This window comes from Microtus oregoni, unplaced genomic scaffold (assembly GCF_018167655.1).
Source record: "Microtus oregoni isolate MIOR12 unplaced genomic scaffold, Mior012 000027F_ref0000203, whole genome shotgun sequence".
NCBI classification, from domain to species: Eukaryota; Metazoa; Chordata; class Mammalia; order Rodentia; family Cricetidae; genus Microtus; species Microtus oregoni.
The window spans coordinates 22,653,150-22,672,683 of NW_024543086.1; the positions used below are offsets into that span (position 1 = coordinate 22,653,150).

The 19,534-nt window shown below is 43.3% G+C and overlaps 1 protein-coding gene across 2 annotated transcripts in view; it reads right to left on the reverse strand.

Annotated features, from left to right (window-relative positions):
- Positions 1-19,534, reverse strand: part of Glyr1 (glyoxylate reductase 1 homolog) — a 40,886-nt gene that overhangs the window by 15,320 nt on the left and 6,032 nt on the right. For both annotated transcript variants that reach the window (XM_041676635.1, XM_041676634.1), the window contains exons 4-10: positions 11,610-11,748; positions 10,935-11,174; positions 5,872-5,958; positions 4,126-4,182; positions 3,439-3,489; positions 3,273-3,346; positions 310-409 (exon numbers count right to left, since the gene is read on the reverse strand). In XM_041676635.1, the coding sequence (XP_041532569.1) occupies positions 310-409; positions 3,273-3,346; positions 3,439-3,489; positions 4,126-4,182; positions 5,872-5,958; positions 10,935-11,174; positions 11,610-11,748 (748 nt within the window). The remainder of the gene's footprint in view (positions 1-309; positions 410-3,272; positions 3,347-3,438; positions 3,490-4,125; positions 4,183-5,871; positions 5,959-10,934; positions 11,175-11,609; positions 11,749-19,534) is intronic.

A 19,534-nucleotide genomic window follows, 5' to 3' on the forward strand; every position in this document is an offset into this window, starting at 1 on the left:
GCTTCTTTGTATTTTTGAGAAAAGGTCACACTGTAGTCTGGGGCTTCCTATATAACCTAGGCTAGCCTAGAATGCAAGGCAATCTCATTCCTCAATCTCCTCAGTGCTGAAATTACAGTCACGGGCCATCATGTGTGGCATATCTTGAGTAGTTTTACATATTTAAATTTTTATAATAACATATATCCTTCTGTCTGGACTAAGCTTAGCTCATTTTCCTGTGTACAGAACACTACTGAATGGAAACACCGAGTAACTACCCCCAGTTACTCTACTTTCCAAGAGACAAACCTCACCCTTAATACTTACTTTCTCTGCAGTCCGGTTCCAGACAGTCACTGTATGACCCATTTTTAGCAAATTGGAGACGATGCCACTTCCCATTAAGCCAAGGCCCAAAAATCCTATCCTGAAAGAGACAAAGACTGGTTGGTTCAAAGGCACGTCCATCTTGCAGCACAAGTAATAATGTACTTTTTTCTTTTATGACACTGGGCATCAAACCCAGGGGAGTTTCATGTTAGGCAATGCTTTACAGCCTTGGTCCAGCACTGTACCTCTTCTTCTGGATGGTCAGTAAGGGTCCCTAAATGCATATGGCCATGTCTAAATCTTTGACCACCAGATACCAAAGCATGACTTCCATACCTCATGGCTAGTCTTCCAATTGTGGGCCCTCTTGCTTTTGATAGAGCATCTGAGTTTCTAATTCCACTCCAGTGACAAAGCACAGAGCTATCTTCAGCTCCTGAATGGCTTCCTGATCAGCAACTCTGTGCACTAGGCTTTCAGACCACTATATAGTATGCCCAAAATCCATAAACTACAGAGACAAGTGTTGATAGCCAAGCGACTCCACAACGCAGGAGGCAATAGTAGTAGTATGCACTGCTTCTCCCTGACACCTGTTCTTCCAGGTTCTCACCCTACATCCTCCAAAGCTTAGTTTCCAACACCTTATTCTCAATCCATCACAACTCTCAGTGACTGAAGTGCAAATGGTAAATTTTGCCTACCTTTAACTTCTGCTACTTAGTCTAACTTCCTGCCACTGGAGAAATTGATGGGACTACTATATGCACAAATACATAAAGACAGCTACTACTGCTATCTTTATGTACTTGTACAGAGATCTTAATCTTGCATAAATGTCTTTTCTGGTTCTTATACTTTGTGAGTATGTGTAGGTCAAAAGATAACCTTGATTATCATTGTCAGACACAAATAACCTTTTTGGGAGACAAGATTCTCACAGGCCTGAAACTTGCTAAGCAGGTGAAGCTGGCTGGCCAGTGAGCTCCAGTGATCTACCTGCCTGTCTCCTTACCACTTAGATTAGAGAGCAATGTTCCTGTGTCAGCCTCCTGAGTGCTGGACTCCAGAGTGAACCACTATACCCAGCTGGTTTTTATATACCTTCATTTCTTCTTGCATGGTATAATAGTTAAATGCCTTCCTTTCAGAAATTTCACTATTTTCTTCTTTTCTATTTGGGTTTTCTCTCAGTTCTCAACATTTTCTGCAAATTCCTCACAAAGGCTCTGTGCAGCCTCTCCATACTTTTGGTTTTTCTGGAATCTCACCTGCAAGCACCATTGGAAAATGACTCCTTTAATTGGAGGCTTTCCTTATTCTGGCAGGAATACCTAGTATTCAACACTCTCTGTCCCAGCACACACAACATCATGTTAATCAAAGCCACCACCTTCTTCAACAAAGGGTTCTTTGACCACTAGGTTTTATGACAAGACTTTTGACATTCATAACTCTCTAATGTAGTAGTACAATTTCCCCCCACAAAGCCTTTCAAGTCAGTCATTTTCTTTCCTTTTGTGTCTTAGGAAACTCAACAGATATGAACAAAGTATCTGTATTTCCAACATGACAAGTAATAGTCCAACAGTTGCTATGTCAGTGTGGGTTAACATGGATCAGTTGCTTTGGTGACTGACTTCAAACTCAATATATAAAGAAAGAGATGTTTTGCCAGGTGGTGTTGGCATTGCACGCCTTTAATCCCAGCACTCAGGAGGCAGAAGCAGGCGGGTCTTTGTGAGTTTGAGGCCAGCCTGGTCTACAGAGTAAGTTTTAGGACAGCTAGGGCCACAGAGAAATCATGTCTTGAAAAACTGAAAAACAAAACAAAAGAGTTGCCTTGAGAGGGAGTCAAGGTCTTGGGTGAGAATATGATTCAAGTCATTAGTCCTGTGCTGGTCTTATTTTTAAAACCAATACAATCCTTACTAAAGGATACCTACCTTCTATCCTGGCCCTCACCTTTCTGTTTTGAGACATGGTTGTGCTAAGCAGTCCACGTTGGCCTAGAACTCCTGATCCTTTTCTGTCCCAGCCTCCCAAGTGCTGGGATCGCAGGTGTGCACCACCACCTCTGGGCTCTATCTCCCCCAACCTTTGATCAGTTTCCAACAAGCTCCTATCTTCTGCACACTGCAGAGAGGGAGTTCAAGAAGAATCTATATAACCTAGGGTTTCAAGAGTTTGAACTGTTAAAAAGTTATACTGAGTTTACTCTGTGAGAGAACTCTGTGGAAAGTACAAATGAGAATTCATACTTGTTACATTGCTCAAAACACACTTCCTTAGTAATGAAACCCTTTCCATCAAATGACTGCAGGCTCAACCGGCTCAGCTGAAGTAGCAGTGAAGCTGCAAAGACAAGTCTCCGGAAGGTTTGGGGCCCATCATGTAGGCAAGGTGGAAAGCAGATAAGGGTGCATGGGAAGGACAGGGAGGTGACAGAGGGAGAAATGGGTAAGTTAATACAAAGGGCTTTATTCCAAAAACCTGCTTGCCTCTCGCCAGGGCTAATCTTAGAGCTCCCATCATGCAAGGTAAATGTATATACTGAGCCAAGAGTGGCTCCAGACTTGCAGCAGCAGCAAGAGCAGTTAGTTTTGCTACTTGCAAAGAAGTGAATTCTTGGGCTGCACCCTAGACAGACTATCAGCTGAGAAGCCCTATCCAGGATGGGGGCCTGAGGCAGTGCTTTACAAGCCATCTTTTGAGAGGTTCAGAGATCTTCTAAAGTAGTTGTTCAGACTCACTGACAATTAGGGAGCCAAGACCTGAGTCTAGTCTCAATGAAGGACCCCATGGGAGGTGGGGGTAGGAATGACAACTTCCTCTGATAAATAAAACTGTTGTCAAATTATTATCAGGCTTGGACATGCCCTTCAGGGTTCCCTTGGTGCCGCTTCCCCAGCTGAACAGAATCCGGAGTCTCCAGGAGGCCTCATCATCCAAGGTCTTACTTTTTGTCTGTAGGTGTGATGCTGCCATTCACCGCTGTGCTGTCTGCTGCCTGGATGGAGGTGGAACCAGTTTCCTAGGGATAGGAAGTACAAATGATCATCTAGCAGACTGACCACAGCGAGACTACAGGTGAGATAAAAATTGAAAGGCAGGGAGCTTACATACCTCTTCACATATTTTCAACTTCTTTGTGATTGCCTGGTAACAGACAGCTGGCTAATAAAGAGGAAGGAAAAAGCCAGCTTATTAAGTGCAGTGCAACAGGTCTACATGGTAATTCCCCTAAATGGTTAATACCTAAAGTGAGACAATAACACAAGATATTTCTTTGTTGTATAATTTTAAGAAATCTAGAGGGAAACATTCGTTACCCTTCAACACTCCACATAGCTCTTTGCAGGTCTTTGTCTAACTCTGGGTATTAGGTGTCAACTTATGTATCTTCTTATGGAACTGGTCAGTAAAAGCTGGGCTGGAAATCAAATCTGCCCACCTCCAAAGTCACTTGTTGCTATAGGATCCCTGCAAAGTTTGGCCCAACCCCGTCTCACAAACTTTACTAAGCTTCCTGCAATAGCCACAGGGCTGGGAAGCTATCCTGACCACAGAACCACAGGATGTGGACCCAGGAAGCATGGGCAACCTCATGGAGACAGCCTTCATGTCTAGCTCCTTCCGCCTTAGACTCTGAAGGCAACAGCTGATATCTCAGCAGTACAAGTGGCTGAGTTCTAAAAACTGTTCTCAGTTTTAATTTCACTGGCATGTGATTCCCTCATGGGCCCACACTGTCACTTAGCTTGTTGCTACAGCATTCACTCATAAACAGGTTCGCCCCAAGTGAGCACTCACCTTCTCTGTTTGGCTCAGCAGAAAATGATGGAAATGAGGATCGGCATCTTTGACTGGCTGAAATCAGAAAACAAGGAAATCAAATGAGCTACCCTCTACCAAAGTCACTTCCTCTTGCCAAGATGAGGGACACCCTCCTGCTGCAAGGTTTCTTCAACAAAATTTCCTTCAAAGCTGTTGGGAAACTTCTATTTTTTGAGACAGGGTTTCTCTGAGTAGCCCTGGCTGTCCTGGAACTTGCTCTGTAGACTACACTGGCCTCAAACATACAGGGATATACCTGCCTCTGTCTCTTTATTTGGATTAAAGGCATGTGCTATCCCCAACTCTGGCAGTGTTTTTTTATTTTCTGTACTAGGGATTGAATCTAGAGGACCTTGCCAAAGCTAGGTAGGTGCTCTACCTCTAAGCCCTCTTTCCACATTTTTTTTTTTTTTTTTTTTTGGTTAAGACACTCACTTTATAGCTCTGGCCTCAAATACATAGATTCACCTGTCTTTGACTCTTTGTCTCTTTCATCTTTTTTTTTTTTTTTTTTTTCCCGAGACAGGGTTTCTCTGTGTTATAGCTCTGGCTGTCCTGGAACTTGCTTTGTAGACCAGGCTGAGTTCGAACTCACAGAGATCTATGTACCTCTGCCTCCTGAGTCCTAGGATTAAAGGTGGGTGCTACTACCACCTGGTTTCTTTTTACTTTTTAAGCTAAAATGGATTCATGTTACTCAGGCTGGGCCTTCAGCTCACTTGGTTACTCAGACAGACCATGACCCTGTGACCGTCTTGCTTCAGCCTCTGCTAGGATTGCAAGCCTGTGCCATCAGGCCTAATTCTGGTCTGTCATAAGCCAGAGTTAGCATAACTGCCATTCTAGTTAAGGAAAAATGGATTTGAGTGCAAAAAAGACAGATGCTTCTGCAGTTTAAGACCAATCACTCTAGTAACTCTGTGGAAATATATAAAGCCCTCCTGCATTTTAGTACTGAATATTCACCAGGCATGCAGCTGGTCTGGCTGCATAAGCCACAACAGTTCCATGACTCTCTTCGTTTCAGAACTCTGGTCTCCTTGGGTCTGAGGCCAGACCCTTGTAGGGAGGGCTTGGCTTCCTGGAATCAATTCTGATTACAGTGGCCAAGACCATAGAACTCCACAACTGTTCACAACTATGCCTACTACCAGGTGCAGGCACAGGGAAGCCAGTGTGACCCCAGGCTACAAAACATTAAGAACTGCATTAATTGGGCTTAGCAGCTACATTTCTATAATCCTAGTATGTAACATCGGTATCTGAGGTGGAAGGATATCTAGTTTGACGTAGGCAGGGACTACCTAGGGAGACCCTGTCATAAGACAAAGTAACCTCTCCCCAACCCTCCCCCCAAAAAAACTACTTCCTCTAAGGTGGTGTGGGGGGGGGGCGCATGTACAACAAAACAGAGAAAAAATATTATTAATGGAAGAGAGGATATTTACAATAAATATAAAAACAATTCTACTCCAAACAGTAAGAATGATAGTGGGTCTATAATCCTATATATGATGTCAAATAGGCAAACTGCCTAGAACATTAAACCAAAAACACTGAGCAATGTTTTTCTCCTAGACCTCTGTATTGCTATTCAATAAAACAAAACCAAACAACAGAAAGGGTGGAAATGGAAAGAGGATGACATAGCAAAGCCAGAAAATCTGCTGTGTGCTTGTTGTGACATTGTGGCCCAGTGCTAACAGAAGGAAAATTCTTTACCTCGCTCGCAGTTGGCTGCCATTTAAATGCGGCCATTGGTCCCGCCATCATCCCTTTCACAGTGCTCGACTCAGGGATGGTGAGGTCCTAGAGGAGAAAAGCAGAGAAACCATCAGGATACTTTGCTTCCCTTTTGGCCACACTCAGCCCTAAACTAAGCTCCTGGCAAGTGCCATGGTCTAAGTGTAAGTTCAAGCCAATCCCCTGGGCACGGTTCTAAGTGGGAGAAGGGCAACTGCTTCCTGCCAACACAAAGTGAGCCTTCTCCAGTCCTGTAGTAATGAAACCCACACATACACTTATGTCACAAGAATGAAGGTTAATTAGGAAGCTGTCAGCAGGTCACAGGGAAATTCTTTATGGCAAGTAATAATCACTAAGAAAACAGTAGCTACAGAGAGAATCTAGACCCGCCCAGATCTGAAAGTGATGATGAATGCCAGAATACATTTTGGCACGGTTTCAAATGAGTAGCTCTTCATCTGCATGGCGTGGGCCCCACTCCCTTGGACTAAGCTGGTCTGGCCCCTCCTACCCCTGTGATAATAAATCATATCTCACCCACCTTGGTGGGATACCAGGGTGAATGCCCACATACCCACAAACATTCCACCTTCCTGGTGCCAGGTCTCCTCCTCTACTGACTCAAAGGGCAGTGATCACTGCTTTGTCACTATAAAGCTACCCTTCTCCCTTGTCACTCATACCAAACTGGCCAACATGCTACCATCCCTGTAAGCAGGCAGCTGAACAATGTATCTCTTGCTCCCTCTCTGGCTCCATGCAGACTAGATTTCACACACCAGCTCATGGCAGACCCCCTATTTGCCTGAAGCCAGTTTCCCATGTCTCACAAGGAAGCTAAAGTTTGCTAGAGCAGTCTTCCGGAAGGGCTATATAGTCCTTACTCCACACTCTTCTTCACTTCCTCCCCTACCCTCCTGAGACAGAGTTTCTTTGCTTAATAGCTCTGGCTGTCCTGGAACTTGCTCTGTAGACCAGGTTGGCCTCAAACTCACAGAGATAACACCTGCCTCTGCCTTTCGAATGCTGGGACTGAAGGTGTGTACCACCACTAATTTTTTCTCTTCCCTTGCCATTCTCTAGTTTACCAGCACTCCATTCCCCCATCCCAAACACCCCAAACTCAAACCTACCTCAGAACTTCTGTATTACTGGGGATGGTCTTCCACCTGTCACAGGCTCACTTTAGGACACCGTGGAAATGTTCCTTCATCAAAGTAGCTTTATTTGACCTCTCAGTACCTTCTCCCATTTGAAGGTGATGTTGATTACAATGACAGCAAAGGTTTCAGAAATCATCTTAGTACTTATTTACATATATGGTCTTATGTAACCTCATTACTCACAATGGAGAACTAATACTGCCTTCCTTTTACAGAAAAGAAAAGCAAGGAGATCAACTTGGTTAACTGTGAGACAGATTAAAAATTCAAACTCATGGGAATGGTGGCACACACCTTTCATCCCAGCCCCCTGAGTTTGCATAGGTCCAGGCCAGCCAAAGCTACATAGTGAGAACTATCTAAAAATATACACATAAACCCAAAACAAACAAACAAACAAACAAACAAAAAACCAACCAGAAAAAAAAAATCAACCAACTAACCAAATGAACAAATAAAAACCCACACAAAACAATCCAAATTCCAGTAATTTGGACCTAGGGTTGGTGCTCTTACAAGTGTGTTCTCCTTCCACTCCACATTGGGAATCATGCTGGCATGTAGATGAACCTAAATATGCCTTAGTGGGGGTGGGGATCTCTTCCTGAGAGGGGACATGTCTGTACAGTTCTCAAGTTTTTCCCTAGACATGTGGTCTGCGATGAAGTTGCCCAATAAACATCTGTGTAATAGACAGAATGTTGTAGCACTGCCCCAAAATAGTTCTGCAGTGGCAGATACAATCTTTTTGAGCTAACATTGAAGCCTCCAATCACGTTACTACGTGGCACCTGACACAAGGTTGGTGAATTTTAAATTGTATTCAACAAGGGGCTAGGGAGATGGCTCAGAGGTTAAGAGCACTGGCTACTCTTCCAGAGGTTCTGAGTTCAATTCCCAGCAACCACATAGTGGCTCATAACCATCTGTAATGAGGTCTGGTGCCCTCTAAATAAGTCTTTTAAAAAGGATTGTATTCAATGAAGTTCGGACAGTGGAGCTCCAGGGACACCAGAATGAGAACAAGGGGTTTACAGCTCTTGGTTCAAACATAAAGTAAAGACCTCTATCCCTGATTCACTCTTCTTGGTGTTAGTGTGAAATTTCAGGACTACCATGGGACTGACTGAACTTGGGCTGAATGAAGCTCTAGTTTTTAGCTTAGAAGCAGGAAAGGAAAGTCCAGTCAAGACATGGGAGCAAGCCTCCGGGCAAGATCTGAACAGATGTCTAGACATAAATTCAGTCTTGTCTGAAGGTAAGCATTTTACACCTCTGAGATCAAGGTTGGCCTTTTCAGTTATCCTTAGGGGACAGAAGATTGTACCACAACAGAATGGCACTCACCTGGGCCTCTGCAGCTAGGAGCCTGTGCTTTACTGCTGCCAGCCAAATGACAACTGCTATGCTAACACACCTGCACTCTAAGCTACAGGACAGATGAGGTCAGATGTACTGTCACTCCAGTACCGGGGCACACTCTCTGAAGCACTGAGCATAGGCCCAACCCCAAAACACCCAGAAAGGACCCAGCTAGGGGTCAAGAGCAGGTTGCTTTCCTAGACTGAAACCTGGTTAAAAGTTACTACCACCCAAATGAGTTACTTGGTTGTTAAGGGTGAACTGCTTCTCATTATCAGCTTGAAGAAAACCTTGAGATAGAAGAAAGCTTGCGTAGGATCCTGGGAGGGCTAGACTGAAGTAACTTTCCACCTCAGTTCTCTGCACACCTGGCTCCTATCATGGAAATAGCTCACTCAGGATTTGGATCTGATACCCATCACTATTCAGGTATGGTCTTCAGCATCACCCATGGACTCACTCAATTCTCACAAACCTATGAGGCTCCATCAGACTAGGAAACTGAAGGAAAGGAACTTGGCCACAGTCAATCAGTTGCAGGAAGCCACAGGTTATATATAATCCAAACCCAGGGCCCATGTTCTAACCTCTCCATTGTACTTCCCTTTATCTAACAGGAAGCTGTTTCTGTCCAGGGTTAATTCAGGAATCTATGAGGAGCTTGCCTAAAGACAGTGTAATTTGGAAGACAGTATAAAACGTCACAACTCCAATTTCTTCTTTTTTTTTTTTTTAGTTTTTCGAGACAGGGTTTCTCTGTAGCTTTGGAGCCTGTCCTGGAACTAGCTCTTGTAGACCAGGCTGGCCTCGAACTCACAGAGATCCGCCTGCCTCTGCCTCCCGAGTGCTGGGATTAAAGGCGTGCGCCACCACCGCCCGGCTCCAATTTCTTCTTGACTGAAAACTACATTATGTCTTTTGGGAGCTCATATCAGGTCACATTCCTTGCAAAGTCCCCTACTCACTGAGGCTTACAGTTCTCTGAAGCTCCCTACCTCCTGATCATGATCATAGGGGAACTCTTGCTCTCTTAGCCTCAGGACAGTGTGAAGGACCTTCTCCAATCAGTGGCCCACAGAGGCAGACCAGGCTGAGTGTTTTTAAAATGTGAATCAGATTCAAACATTTAAATTTAGGGTGTTTTGTATACAATTCTGCATTTCTGGCCCCTCTCATGAAGATCAGACAACCTGGCAGCAGTTGGCCAGGCACCCTGTGAATGGGTATAACTGGGCCAGCTCCAAGATGCAGTGAGCTCTCCCGTTCTTTTTGCAAACTCAAGGCAGTTTTAGTTGCTCTGTGTGGTTTCACTGGTGTCTGACTGAACCTGCCAGTCTTGCTCTGGTGTGTAGTGTTTCATCAAGGTTTTATAACCCAGTACTCGCCAGCCATCTGGCTTCTGCTACTTTTATCCTGGCTGCATTATCAGTGTTCATCTCACAATTCACAGGCCACTCACTTCCTGAAATTCAAGACTTGTTAGACACAGGTGAGAGATACGCCGTTTCTTCCTGGTTTCATCTGGCCACACGTCCAACTTTACTAGCCCTGACCAAATATTCTCTTTGCAGTACAGCCTGTCTTCTTGAGCACCCCTCTTCATATTCCCAAGACAAGCTCGTCTAGTCTCATGAATAAGGCTATTCTTCATTCAAGATGGCTTCCCAAGTCTACAGCTCTAATACTGTTTGGGTCATGCTTCAAATGCATCATAGTAAAATAAAGAACCAAAGGCTAGCATGTAGCTTAGTGGTGGAGTGTTTGCTGACCATGCATGAAGCTCCAGGTTCTACCTTTAGTTTTATAAACAATGACAACAGCAAACCCCAAATCCCTCCAAAAGCAAAAAGAACCAGTTCTCTCTCTTCTTCAGCTCCAATTCTTGACTCCTGATTATGTAAGAAAGCAAGGGCACTATGTTCTAGGGGTGAAGTTTGGCACTACCTTCTCTTTCCTTTTCATCTACACCCCTCCACATAACCAGCTGCCAAATCATAGAAAGGCTTCCTCTGACATGCCTCTGCCCCATTCCTTTCAGGAAATGCTATCCCTTCTCATGGGTGACTATGGCCTTTTATTCAGCTTCAAGCTGTCTTTTCTGTCCTCACAGTTACTAAGGCCCAGTTTGGCACACAATGCCATCCAAACAACCAGCTTAAATAGGTTTCTGGGAGCTTCCATTATCATGAATTTACTGTATGGTCCTCTGTGATCCAGTGTCAACTTATCTGTCCCTATACCTGCCAGGATACTCATGCCAGATTCATGCCTCACATGGGATACATGCTCACCTCTACAAAGTTTTCCCTCCCTTCTTGCTAGCCTTACCCCTGGCCAGGCCAGTGTACCTAAGCAACTCAAGAGACTGCTCTCCTGCCTTCTATGTCTGTGCATTTTGTTTTCGCATCATTTATAAAACATGGCAGGAACTCCACACCCACTAGATGAGCATGGCTCTACTTTACACACACACAAAAAAGCACTAGTTTGTGAAGCTACAGTGATAAGACAAACCTTCTCATCCTTTGGGGGCCGACCCCGCTTCCGGGGACTTTGCTCTTGGGCTCTTTTAAGGCATTTGGAGCCTCTCTCTGAAGAACCTGAAGTCACCCTCTTCTTTCCTTCTCCCAAGTTCTTCTTCACCTTCCCTTCAGACAGGCTAAGCTTGCGTTTCTCATCACCTGAGTTTGGCCTACTTCTCTCCTCACTGGAATTACGCCGATTCTTGTCATCAGCAGAAGTGTGAGATGATGTCTGAAAGTTCAACAACAATAATGATGACCACTACAACAGCCACTACCAACACTGGCCATGCAGTGCTCTAGGTACTTCTGTGAATTGTCCTCATAGCCACCCTGACAAACAGGATTCTTGCTCACCCATTTGCACTGGAAAAATAGTTTAAAAAAAGAAAATCATGTCACTTGTACAGCCCTAACGCTAGGAGGTGGTTATGTTCCTAAGCTCTCTAAGGTACTCTAGAGTTGAGCTACTCCTTCTAAAAGCAACATGCTTCAGAAAAAAGTGAGCCTAAGAAAAGTGAGCCATGGGTATAGAGTTCTGGGACCACAGTTGTTCCCCTGCTGGGCATCTCATGGGAATGGAGAGTGTCTGTGACACATTTCATCTGCTGGTAACCACGTTGAACCACGGGCTGCTGTTGCGGGGAACTGCTAAAGTCTCTCTCACCTGGTCTTTCCCCTTGGCTCTCCTGAGGAACTCTTCAACAGCATCCACAGCTTGCTGGAACCGTTTACCCTTGTTGATCTTTATCATTTCCTCTTTATGAGCATGATAAGGCTTTAGCTGTTCTACTTTGATCCAGGCACTAGTAGAAAATAAACACAGAAAGAGTTTTATCCATACTGCATATGCCAACACAGTCCTGAGATCTCACCAGGGTAGGATTTGAACATCCATTTGTGTTGGCTGGAAATTGGAAAAGAATAAACCTCACCACCATTCATCTCAAACTCTTAAGCCTAAAGCACATTTCCTTCAAACAAACAGAAACACAATAGGTCAGAACTTTCCTTAAGTGAAATCATGGTCATACATTTTATTTTCACTCTGATTTGCTAGCTTTCCATACCCAACCACACACACCTGCAACTGCAGGAGAAGCCTGTAGATAGTCTGTTGTTTACAGTGCGCAGCATGATGGCCACGGATACCTGCAAGCATTATAAACCATGGCAACACTTTCACACAAAGAAACAACTGCTGCTAATCAACTATTTTTGTTTGGTCTTTTTTTGAGACATGCTCTCAATACATAGCTCTCTGTCCTGGAACTCACCATGTAGACCTGGCACTCCTCCTACCTCTGCCTCTTGAATGAAAAAATTACAGGTATGAATCACCACATGTGACTTAGTCAACTATTTGAACCAGATTTACAAAATCTGTCCATCAACCTATAGCCTAGAGTCAGGAAATGTAACCAGGACTATATATCTACTTATTTCTATCTATCAATTCATCCATCTATCCATCCATCCATCCATCCATCCATACATCCATACATACATATAAAAAGCAAGTGGTGTAGGAGGTTCTTCTGTTTGTGTGTTACTTTCATTGGTTGAATAAAGAAGTTGCCTTGGCCTTTTGATAGGGCAGCCCTTAGGTGGGTGGAGTAGACAGAACAGAATTCTGGGAGGAAGAAGGCAGGGAGAGCCTCCCGCCATGAGGCTGCCAGGTCAGACATGCTGAATCTTTCCCGGTAAGCATGGCCTCGTGGTTCTAAACAGATTATTAGAAATGGGTTGAATCAAGATGTAAGAATTAGCCAAGAAGAGGCTAGATATAATGGGCCAGGCAGTAATCTAATTAATACAATTTCTGTGTGGTTATTTTGGGGGTTAAGCTAGCCGGGAAGCGGGACACAGCCCACTGCACCTCCATACTACAAGCAAGGACTCAGTTTGGAGAGATGGCTCAGTGGTTAAGAGCACTGAATGTTCTTCTAGAGGACCCTGATTCAATTCCCAGCACCGAGGGGATCTGGACTCTATAGGCACTACACATACATATACATGCTGCACAGACATATAAGCAGGTAAAACACCCACCTACATTAAGAAAAAAAAAGACAAGAGGGCATGAACTTTGATTCTTTTGCCTCTACCTCCCAAATGCTGGGATTACAGGTGGTGCTGGGGATTGAACTACTTATCAACTGAGAACTCTACCCCAAATGCAACATATAAAGTTTGCTGTTCTTTAGATATTTGTAGCCAGTGGGCCTAAATTTATTCCTTAATGATGGTATCCATTGCTGCTAAACCACACACACATATGGTCTGGGATGAGGGGAGCAGTCACAAATGGAGGCTTTAAATGACATTCTTCTTGAAAGGCAAAATGAACTCCTATAATTGTTAATTTCAACTGTCATCATGTAAAAAACATTAAAGTAAAAAAACAAAGACAAAACCAGCTGTTAGTTCTGGAGTATCTGGCCTGTCATGGAACATAAACAAGCCTCCTGTAGTAGGCTTTCTGCGGCTTCTCCAAATGCTGTTCTGATTTCAAGCACAAATGAGAACACATTACAGGTATCAGTTGTACCTGACAAGTTATCAGTTAATTTACATATGTTTTCCCCTGTAATACTCATAGGATCTCATAGAATAACCTTCAGAAAAAGTGGGCCAGGCTAAGGATACAGAAACTGGGTTACAATAGCTGAAGTTTCATTCTTTTTTTTTTTTTTTTTTTTTTTTGATTTTTCGAGACAGGGTTTCTCCGTAGCTTTTGGTTCCTGTCCTGGAACTAGCTCTGGTAGACCAGGCTGGCCTCGAACTCACAGAGATCCGCCTGCCTCTGCCTCCCGAGTGCTGGGATTAAAGGCGTGCGCCACCACCTCCCGGCTGAAGTTTCATTCTTTAGAGAAAGCCAGAGAATATTAACCCATTATGGCCCAAGTGTTTTTTATCCATCTCCATCTTCCTGCACTGAGTGTTGTGTGAGCAGTTGTGAGGATGGGTCAAGAACAAACATGGTAGTCCTTAGACCTTGGCCCACAAGTTTTAGACAGCACACTAGGGCAGGCACGGTATCTATGGCTAAGGCAAAAACCACAAAGGGACAGACACTGGTCTCTGGCACACAGGGTCAACAACAGCAGTGGAGTGAGATGTTTTTTTAGTGGCTAGTTCAGCTACAATTTGCAACCTTACAAGAGAGGCATGAATCCAATTCACAGGGAGGAAACATGGACTAAGGTACGAACCTCCTAATGCTGGCTAGTATGTCCCTAGGGACCCCAAACCCAACCTCTCACTGTATTTATAAAATTCTAAGGACAGAGGTAAAGGTGATAAAGCCGTAGTACTAACTGGTGGCTCAGTTCTGAGACTACACCAGCCTAAAGAGTCAAGGTTCTCAAAACCCACACTGTCCATCTTTCCCAGAGCTGTAAAACTAGGTTAGATGCGCCACAAGCAATAACCCCATTCACTCCTTTTTGTCACTGCCATGCCTGTTCCTCCCACCAACCTGATTCAGAGAAAAAGCAAAGGTGAAGATTTCTCTGGAAGAAATGCCAATAAATTAGCCCCTAGTTTTTTGAGTCAAAACGTTTTAGACAGATTTCTGATTTCTGTAAGAAAAAAGAATACACACAAGATCCCACTCACCTTCCTGACAGGACTTTGAGAAACTATAATGAAAATATCCCCAATACCATGATCTTTGAAATATTCAAATGTATTTTGATGTTACAATACAAATATGACTTTGAGAGGAGAAAAGAGACAATGTTAATCTACTCAGGAAATTGATCAAGTGACAGAGAGGCATCCTGCCCCATCAGAGTACAGTCAATAACATGCCAGCTCACCAGAATCCAGAAGAATCACCTCTAGAAAGCAAACCACACTCAAATCACTTCAGCCATCCAAACAAAATGTGTTCTATAGTGGTTTTGGTGCCTTTTAGCTGGAATCTCAGTGAGACTTCTAATCCTGGAGGAACAGCATAGCAGCCTAGGCTGGCATGAAACTGGTGCCAGTAAATGATAGCTTCCGTGATAGCATCTTTCAGTCATTTTTAGGGGCTAGAAAAACTGCTTGCCAAGTGGGTAGGAAGGCGCTAAATAAAATGCTCAGCTGGATAACTATTTTACCTTGTTTTAGTTCACGTGTATGGATGTTTTGCCCACATGTATGTTGACATACCGTGTGCCTAGTACTACTCATGGAGGCCAGAAGGTGGTGTCCCTAGAACTGGAGTTATAGAAGGTTGTGAGCTGGCGTGTGAATGCTGGGAATCAAACCAGGTCCTCTGGAAGAGCAGCCAGCACACTCAACCACTGAACCATCTCTCCAGTCCCTTGGCTGGGTAACTCTTCAGCATTAAAAAAATAAAAATTTGCAATAAATAAAATACATAAATAAGTGGGAGGGCAGGGTCTAGCCTGGTATTCACTAGACCACTAGTTTTCACTGTCGTCTAGGCTAGCTTTAAATTCATAGAGATCTGCCTGTCTTAGCTTCTCAAATACTTCAATTAAAGGTGTGTACATCACCAGCCCAGCCTCAAATTAACTTAAATTCATCCATTTATTGATTTTTTTCTTTTTTGGTTTTTCGAGACAGGGTCTCTCTGTAGCTTTGGAGCCTGTCCTGGAACTAGCTCTTGTAGACCAGACTGAACTCAAACTCAAAGAGATCCGCCCACTTCTACCTCCTGAGTGCTGGGATTAAAGGCATGTGCCACCACTGCCTGGTAATTTATTGATTTTTTTTTTTTTGAGACCATGTCTGTATGTAGCCCTGGCTTTTCTGGAACTCAAAGATCCGCCTGCCTCTGTATCCCAAGTGCTGGGAATAAAGGCGTTCATGACCACACTAACTTTAATTTTTGGAGGAAAGTTCTCAGGTAGCCCAGGTTGGCCTCAAACTCCATATGTAACTAAGGATGAATTTTTTTTTTTAACTAAGGATGAATTTATCCTTAAATCTTTGATCCTTTTATTTTGACTTCTCAGGTGCTAGAATTATGTTTATAGGGGTGTATCACCATGTCTGATTAATGAGTGATCAGGATCAAATCCAGAGCATTATGCATGTTAAGCAGACACTCTACTGAGTTCTAGTCCTAGCTCTTGCGATGGCATTTTAAATAAAGACTGTTCTCTTTTCTGAGGGTGGATGATAGGGGTGGTGGTGCTAATATGAAGCTAGGGCTTACACATGCTAGTCATGTGGTCTACCAATAAGCTAGACACTCAGCCTTATACAGCTGTTTTGTTTCTTTACTTGTGATTTGTCTCACAACCTTTTCCTAGGACTTATAAGAAGTTGTACCTATTCAGACCACTTTGCCATAGATCAAGAAGTTAAAAAATAACAAAACTCATCCAGTTTGTGCCTAAAGTATGAAGTCTTACTTTGATTTACAAGGGAGTTAATTATACATTGTTTCTGGTAGTAAATGCTGGAAAATAAGAACTGGAAACCTATGAGGTTACCCAATCAGATATTTCTTAAATGTAAAAAGAAGAAAGAGCACTATCTGTATTGTAATATGCTACTAGCTACATAAGAGGAATAAACAAATCTTGATTCTGTATCTCAAAAAAAACTAGTCAACCTGAGCTGAGTATGTTACTCCCAGCACCTGAGAGTTGGTTGCAGGCAGTTCTCTTGTGATGTCCAGGGCAGCCATGGCTGACCTGGCTCAAAAACAAAATGAAACCAAAAGCAACAAAAACTAAAACCTACAAAAACAACAAAAAATAAACTAGTCCCTTGGGTTGTGGTGGTGCACTTGGGAGGCAGAGAGGCAGCTCTCTGAGTCTGAGGACAGCCTGGTTTACAGAGTGAGTTCCATAAGAAACTTTGTTCTAGAAAACCAAAAAAGGAAAAAAATCCAAATAAAAACAACAACAAAAAAACCCCCTAACCAACCAGCCAACCAACCAACCAAATAAACAAAGGGGTGGGGGTGGGGGGAGAGAAACTAGTCCACCTGAATAGCTGAAGGAAAAAACAACAACAATGGAATCATTTCATTATTTTCAGATTCATTTTAAAAACCATTAACATTATCAAGAATCCAAATTTCAATTAAATACCTTTATATAGATCATTCCAGACTCTCAGTAGGTGCTGCCATAGACTCCTGGCTTAGAGGCCTGCTGTAGTGGAAAACTCAACCTGGCTGCTGCTTTGAATTCATCTGACATGGCTGACAGCATGTTCCTTGGTGTCTTGTCATACTTTCTACAAACTCTTCAAATGGAAGACAGACCTGCCACTAAGTTATTCTCAAGATAACTCAACTTAAATAAAAATGCCCATACTTTGGAGCTGCTTTCTCCTTAAGTGAAAAACCATTATGACAACCTCACATGTGTCTTAGTCACTGCTCAGATATGAGAACCTTACAAGAATCTGGGCTGGAGCTTTGAAATGGAGGCACATAAAAACAGGAGTGGATGGGGACAACATACAAAAAGACACAGGAGCAGAAAGCCCATATCAGGTCAGTCTCCTTCTCTATCTGGATGTGTGAGTAGTCCTTAGAGGCCGAAGATGACATGTGTCATCTCCAATTTTAAGCTAGTTAGAAATGAAGGCACCAGGAAACAGACACACACATAGGCAAACAAAGGCAATATAGAAATGTCTAAGTTCACTTCCAGCAAAGTTTACCTTAGAGACACTAACAAAGTCCATCATGGCTGTGCACTCCTGTGATTCTAGCACTTAGGAAGTGGAGGAAAGAGGATCAGGAGTTCAAAACCACAACAAGAACAACAAAATAAAGTATCACCATCACTGCCACCACCAACAAAAGAAAACACCAAGACTTGTAATTAAGATGAATTTAGAAAACTTTGTTTCTAGAACTTGATTACTTAGTTTTTATTGTCAACTTGACACAACCAAGCATGGATTAGGTCCTTCTCCTGAGAAGAGGGAGCCTTAAGTGAGGGAGAACTCAGATCAGATTGGACTGTAGTTCATGGGGAAATATCTTGATGGTTGACAGAGGAGAGCCCAGCCCCTGTGGGCAATGTCACAACTAGGAAGTTGGTCTTGGACTGTATATGATAACTGGCTGAATAAGTCAGGAAGCAGCATTCTTCCATGGTTCCTGCCTGACTTCCCTCAAGGACTGTGACCCGGAGGCATAATAATGAAAGACTCCTTCCCTTCAAATAGTTTTTGGTTGTGGTGTTTAATCACAGCAACAGAAACTAACAAGGACACTGGTAACGTCCTCAAGTGCCTTTCTACTTGTGCTGCCTCCATTAAGCAATAGTCACCACTCCTCTATGGGCCTGTTTCTATAATTCTACTACACGACACCTGTTCACTCACGACACTCATCAGTCATGGTGGGAGTCACTGTTTGGACTGTTCCTGTTACTGGGGAGAAGAATCTAATCCATTCTATTCAGGACAGCTACCATGCAGCCCTGGCACGGGATAGGTTGAACATTGGACCTCACTACTCACTTAGCTCCACTCTCCAACTACGAATGGTATCAGATAGAAAGTGGATAGCTCAACAGCAGGTGAAAAGAAAAAGGTATGCTCACACATTTCCACCCAGTATGTTCTTCATCAACAACCATTTAGTTCTTTACACCTTATATCAGTGAGGCCTGGCTCACCTTTGATGTGGCTTGATTTAAAAAGCTCCTGAGTCTGGGATCCTGGACATCTTACCATTTAAATTTGCAATCCCTGGTCCTCATATGAGAAGAGTAAGAACACCATCCCTATCTACTTCCTGAAAGCAGAGGGAGAACTGGCCATAAAGATTGCCATGGAAACTGAGGTCTCTAGTCACAAGCTGCCCAGTTGGCCTATAGTATTCTCTTAAAGAAGAAAATTCCTTAGGGCCTTTCCTTGATTTATCATCATTATTTATTTTAATTTGCTGTGTATCTGTTTTTACATGTATATATGTCTGCACCATGTGCGTGCCTAGTGCTCATGGAGACTATAAGAGGGCATGGGAGCATATGGAACTGGAGTTATACACTGTTGTGAGCCCCATGTGGGTTCTAGGAATTGAACTTTGGTCCTCTGGAAGAGAAGACATTGCTATTAACCACTGAGCTATCACTTCATTACCTGCAGTAGTATTCATGAACTGGTGGCTCTGAGTACCTGCAAACTAAATGAACACTTTCTCATTTCACTATCTCCAGCTAGAGAGCAAACCAAAAATTTCAATAGTGTGAGTGTGTATGTGGGCATGTACTAGACCACCATGTTTAGAGGTTAGAGAACAACTTCAGAGTCAGTTCTCTTCTTCTACAAGAAGATTGTTGAGGACTGAGCTCAGATTATGTGGACTGGCAGTCAAGTACCTTTATCTGCATCTTTGCCAGCTTGCACTAATCAAAATACTTACACTGATTAAATACGTAATTTCTTTTTATTTTTTACGTTCATTGGTGTTTTGTCTGCATGTACATCTGTGTGAGGGTGCCAGAAGCTCAGGAACTAGAGTTAGTTAGGTGTGAGCTGTCATGTGGGTGCTGGAAACTGAACCCAGGTCCTCTGGAAGAGCAGCCAGTGCTCATAACCATGAGTCATCTCTCCAAGCCTTGCTCAAAAAAATTTTTTTTAAAGATTTATTTTTAT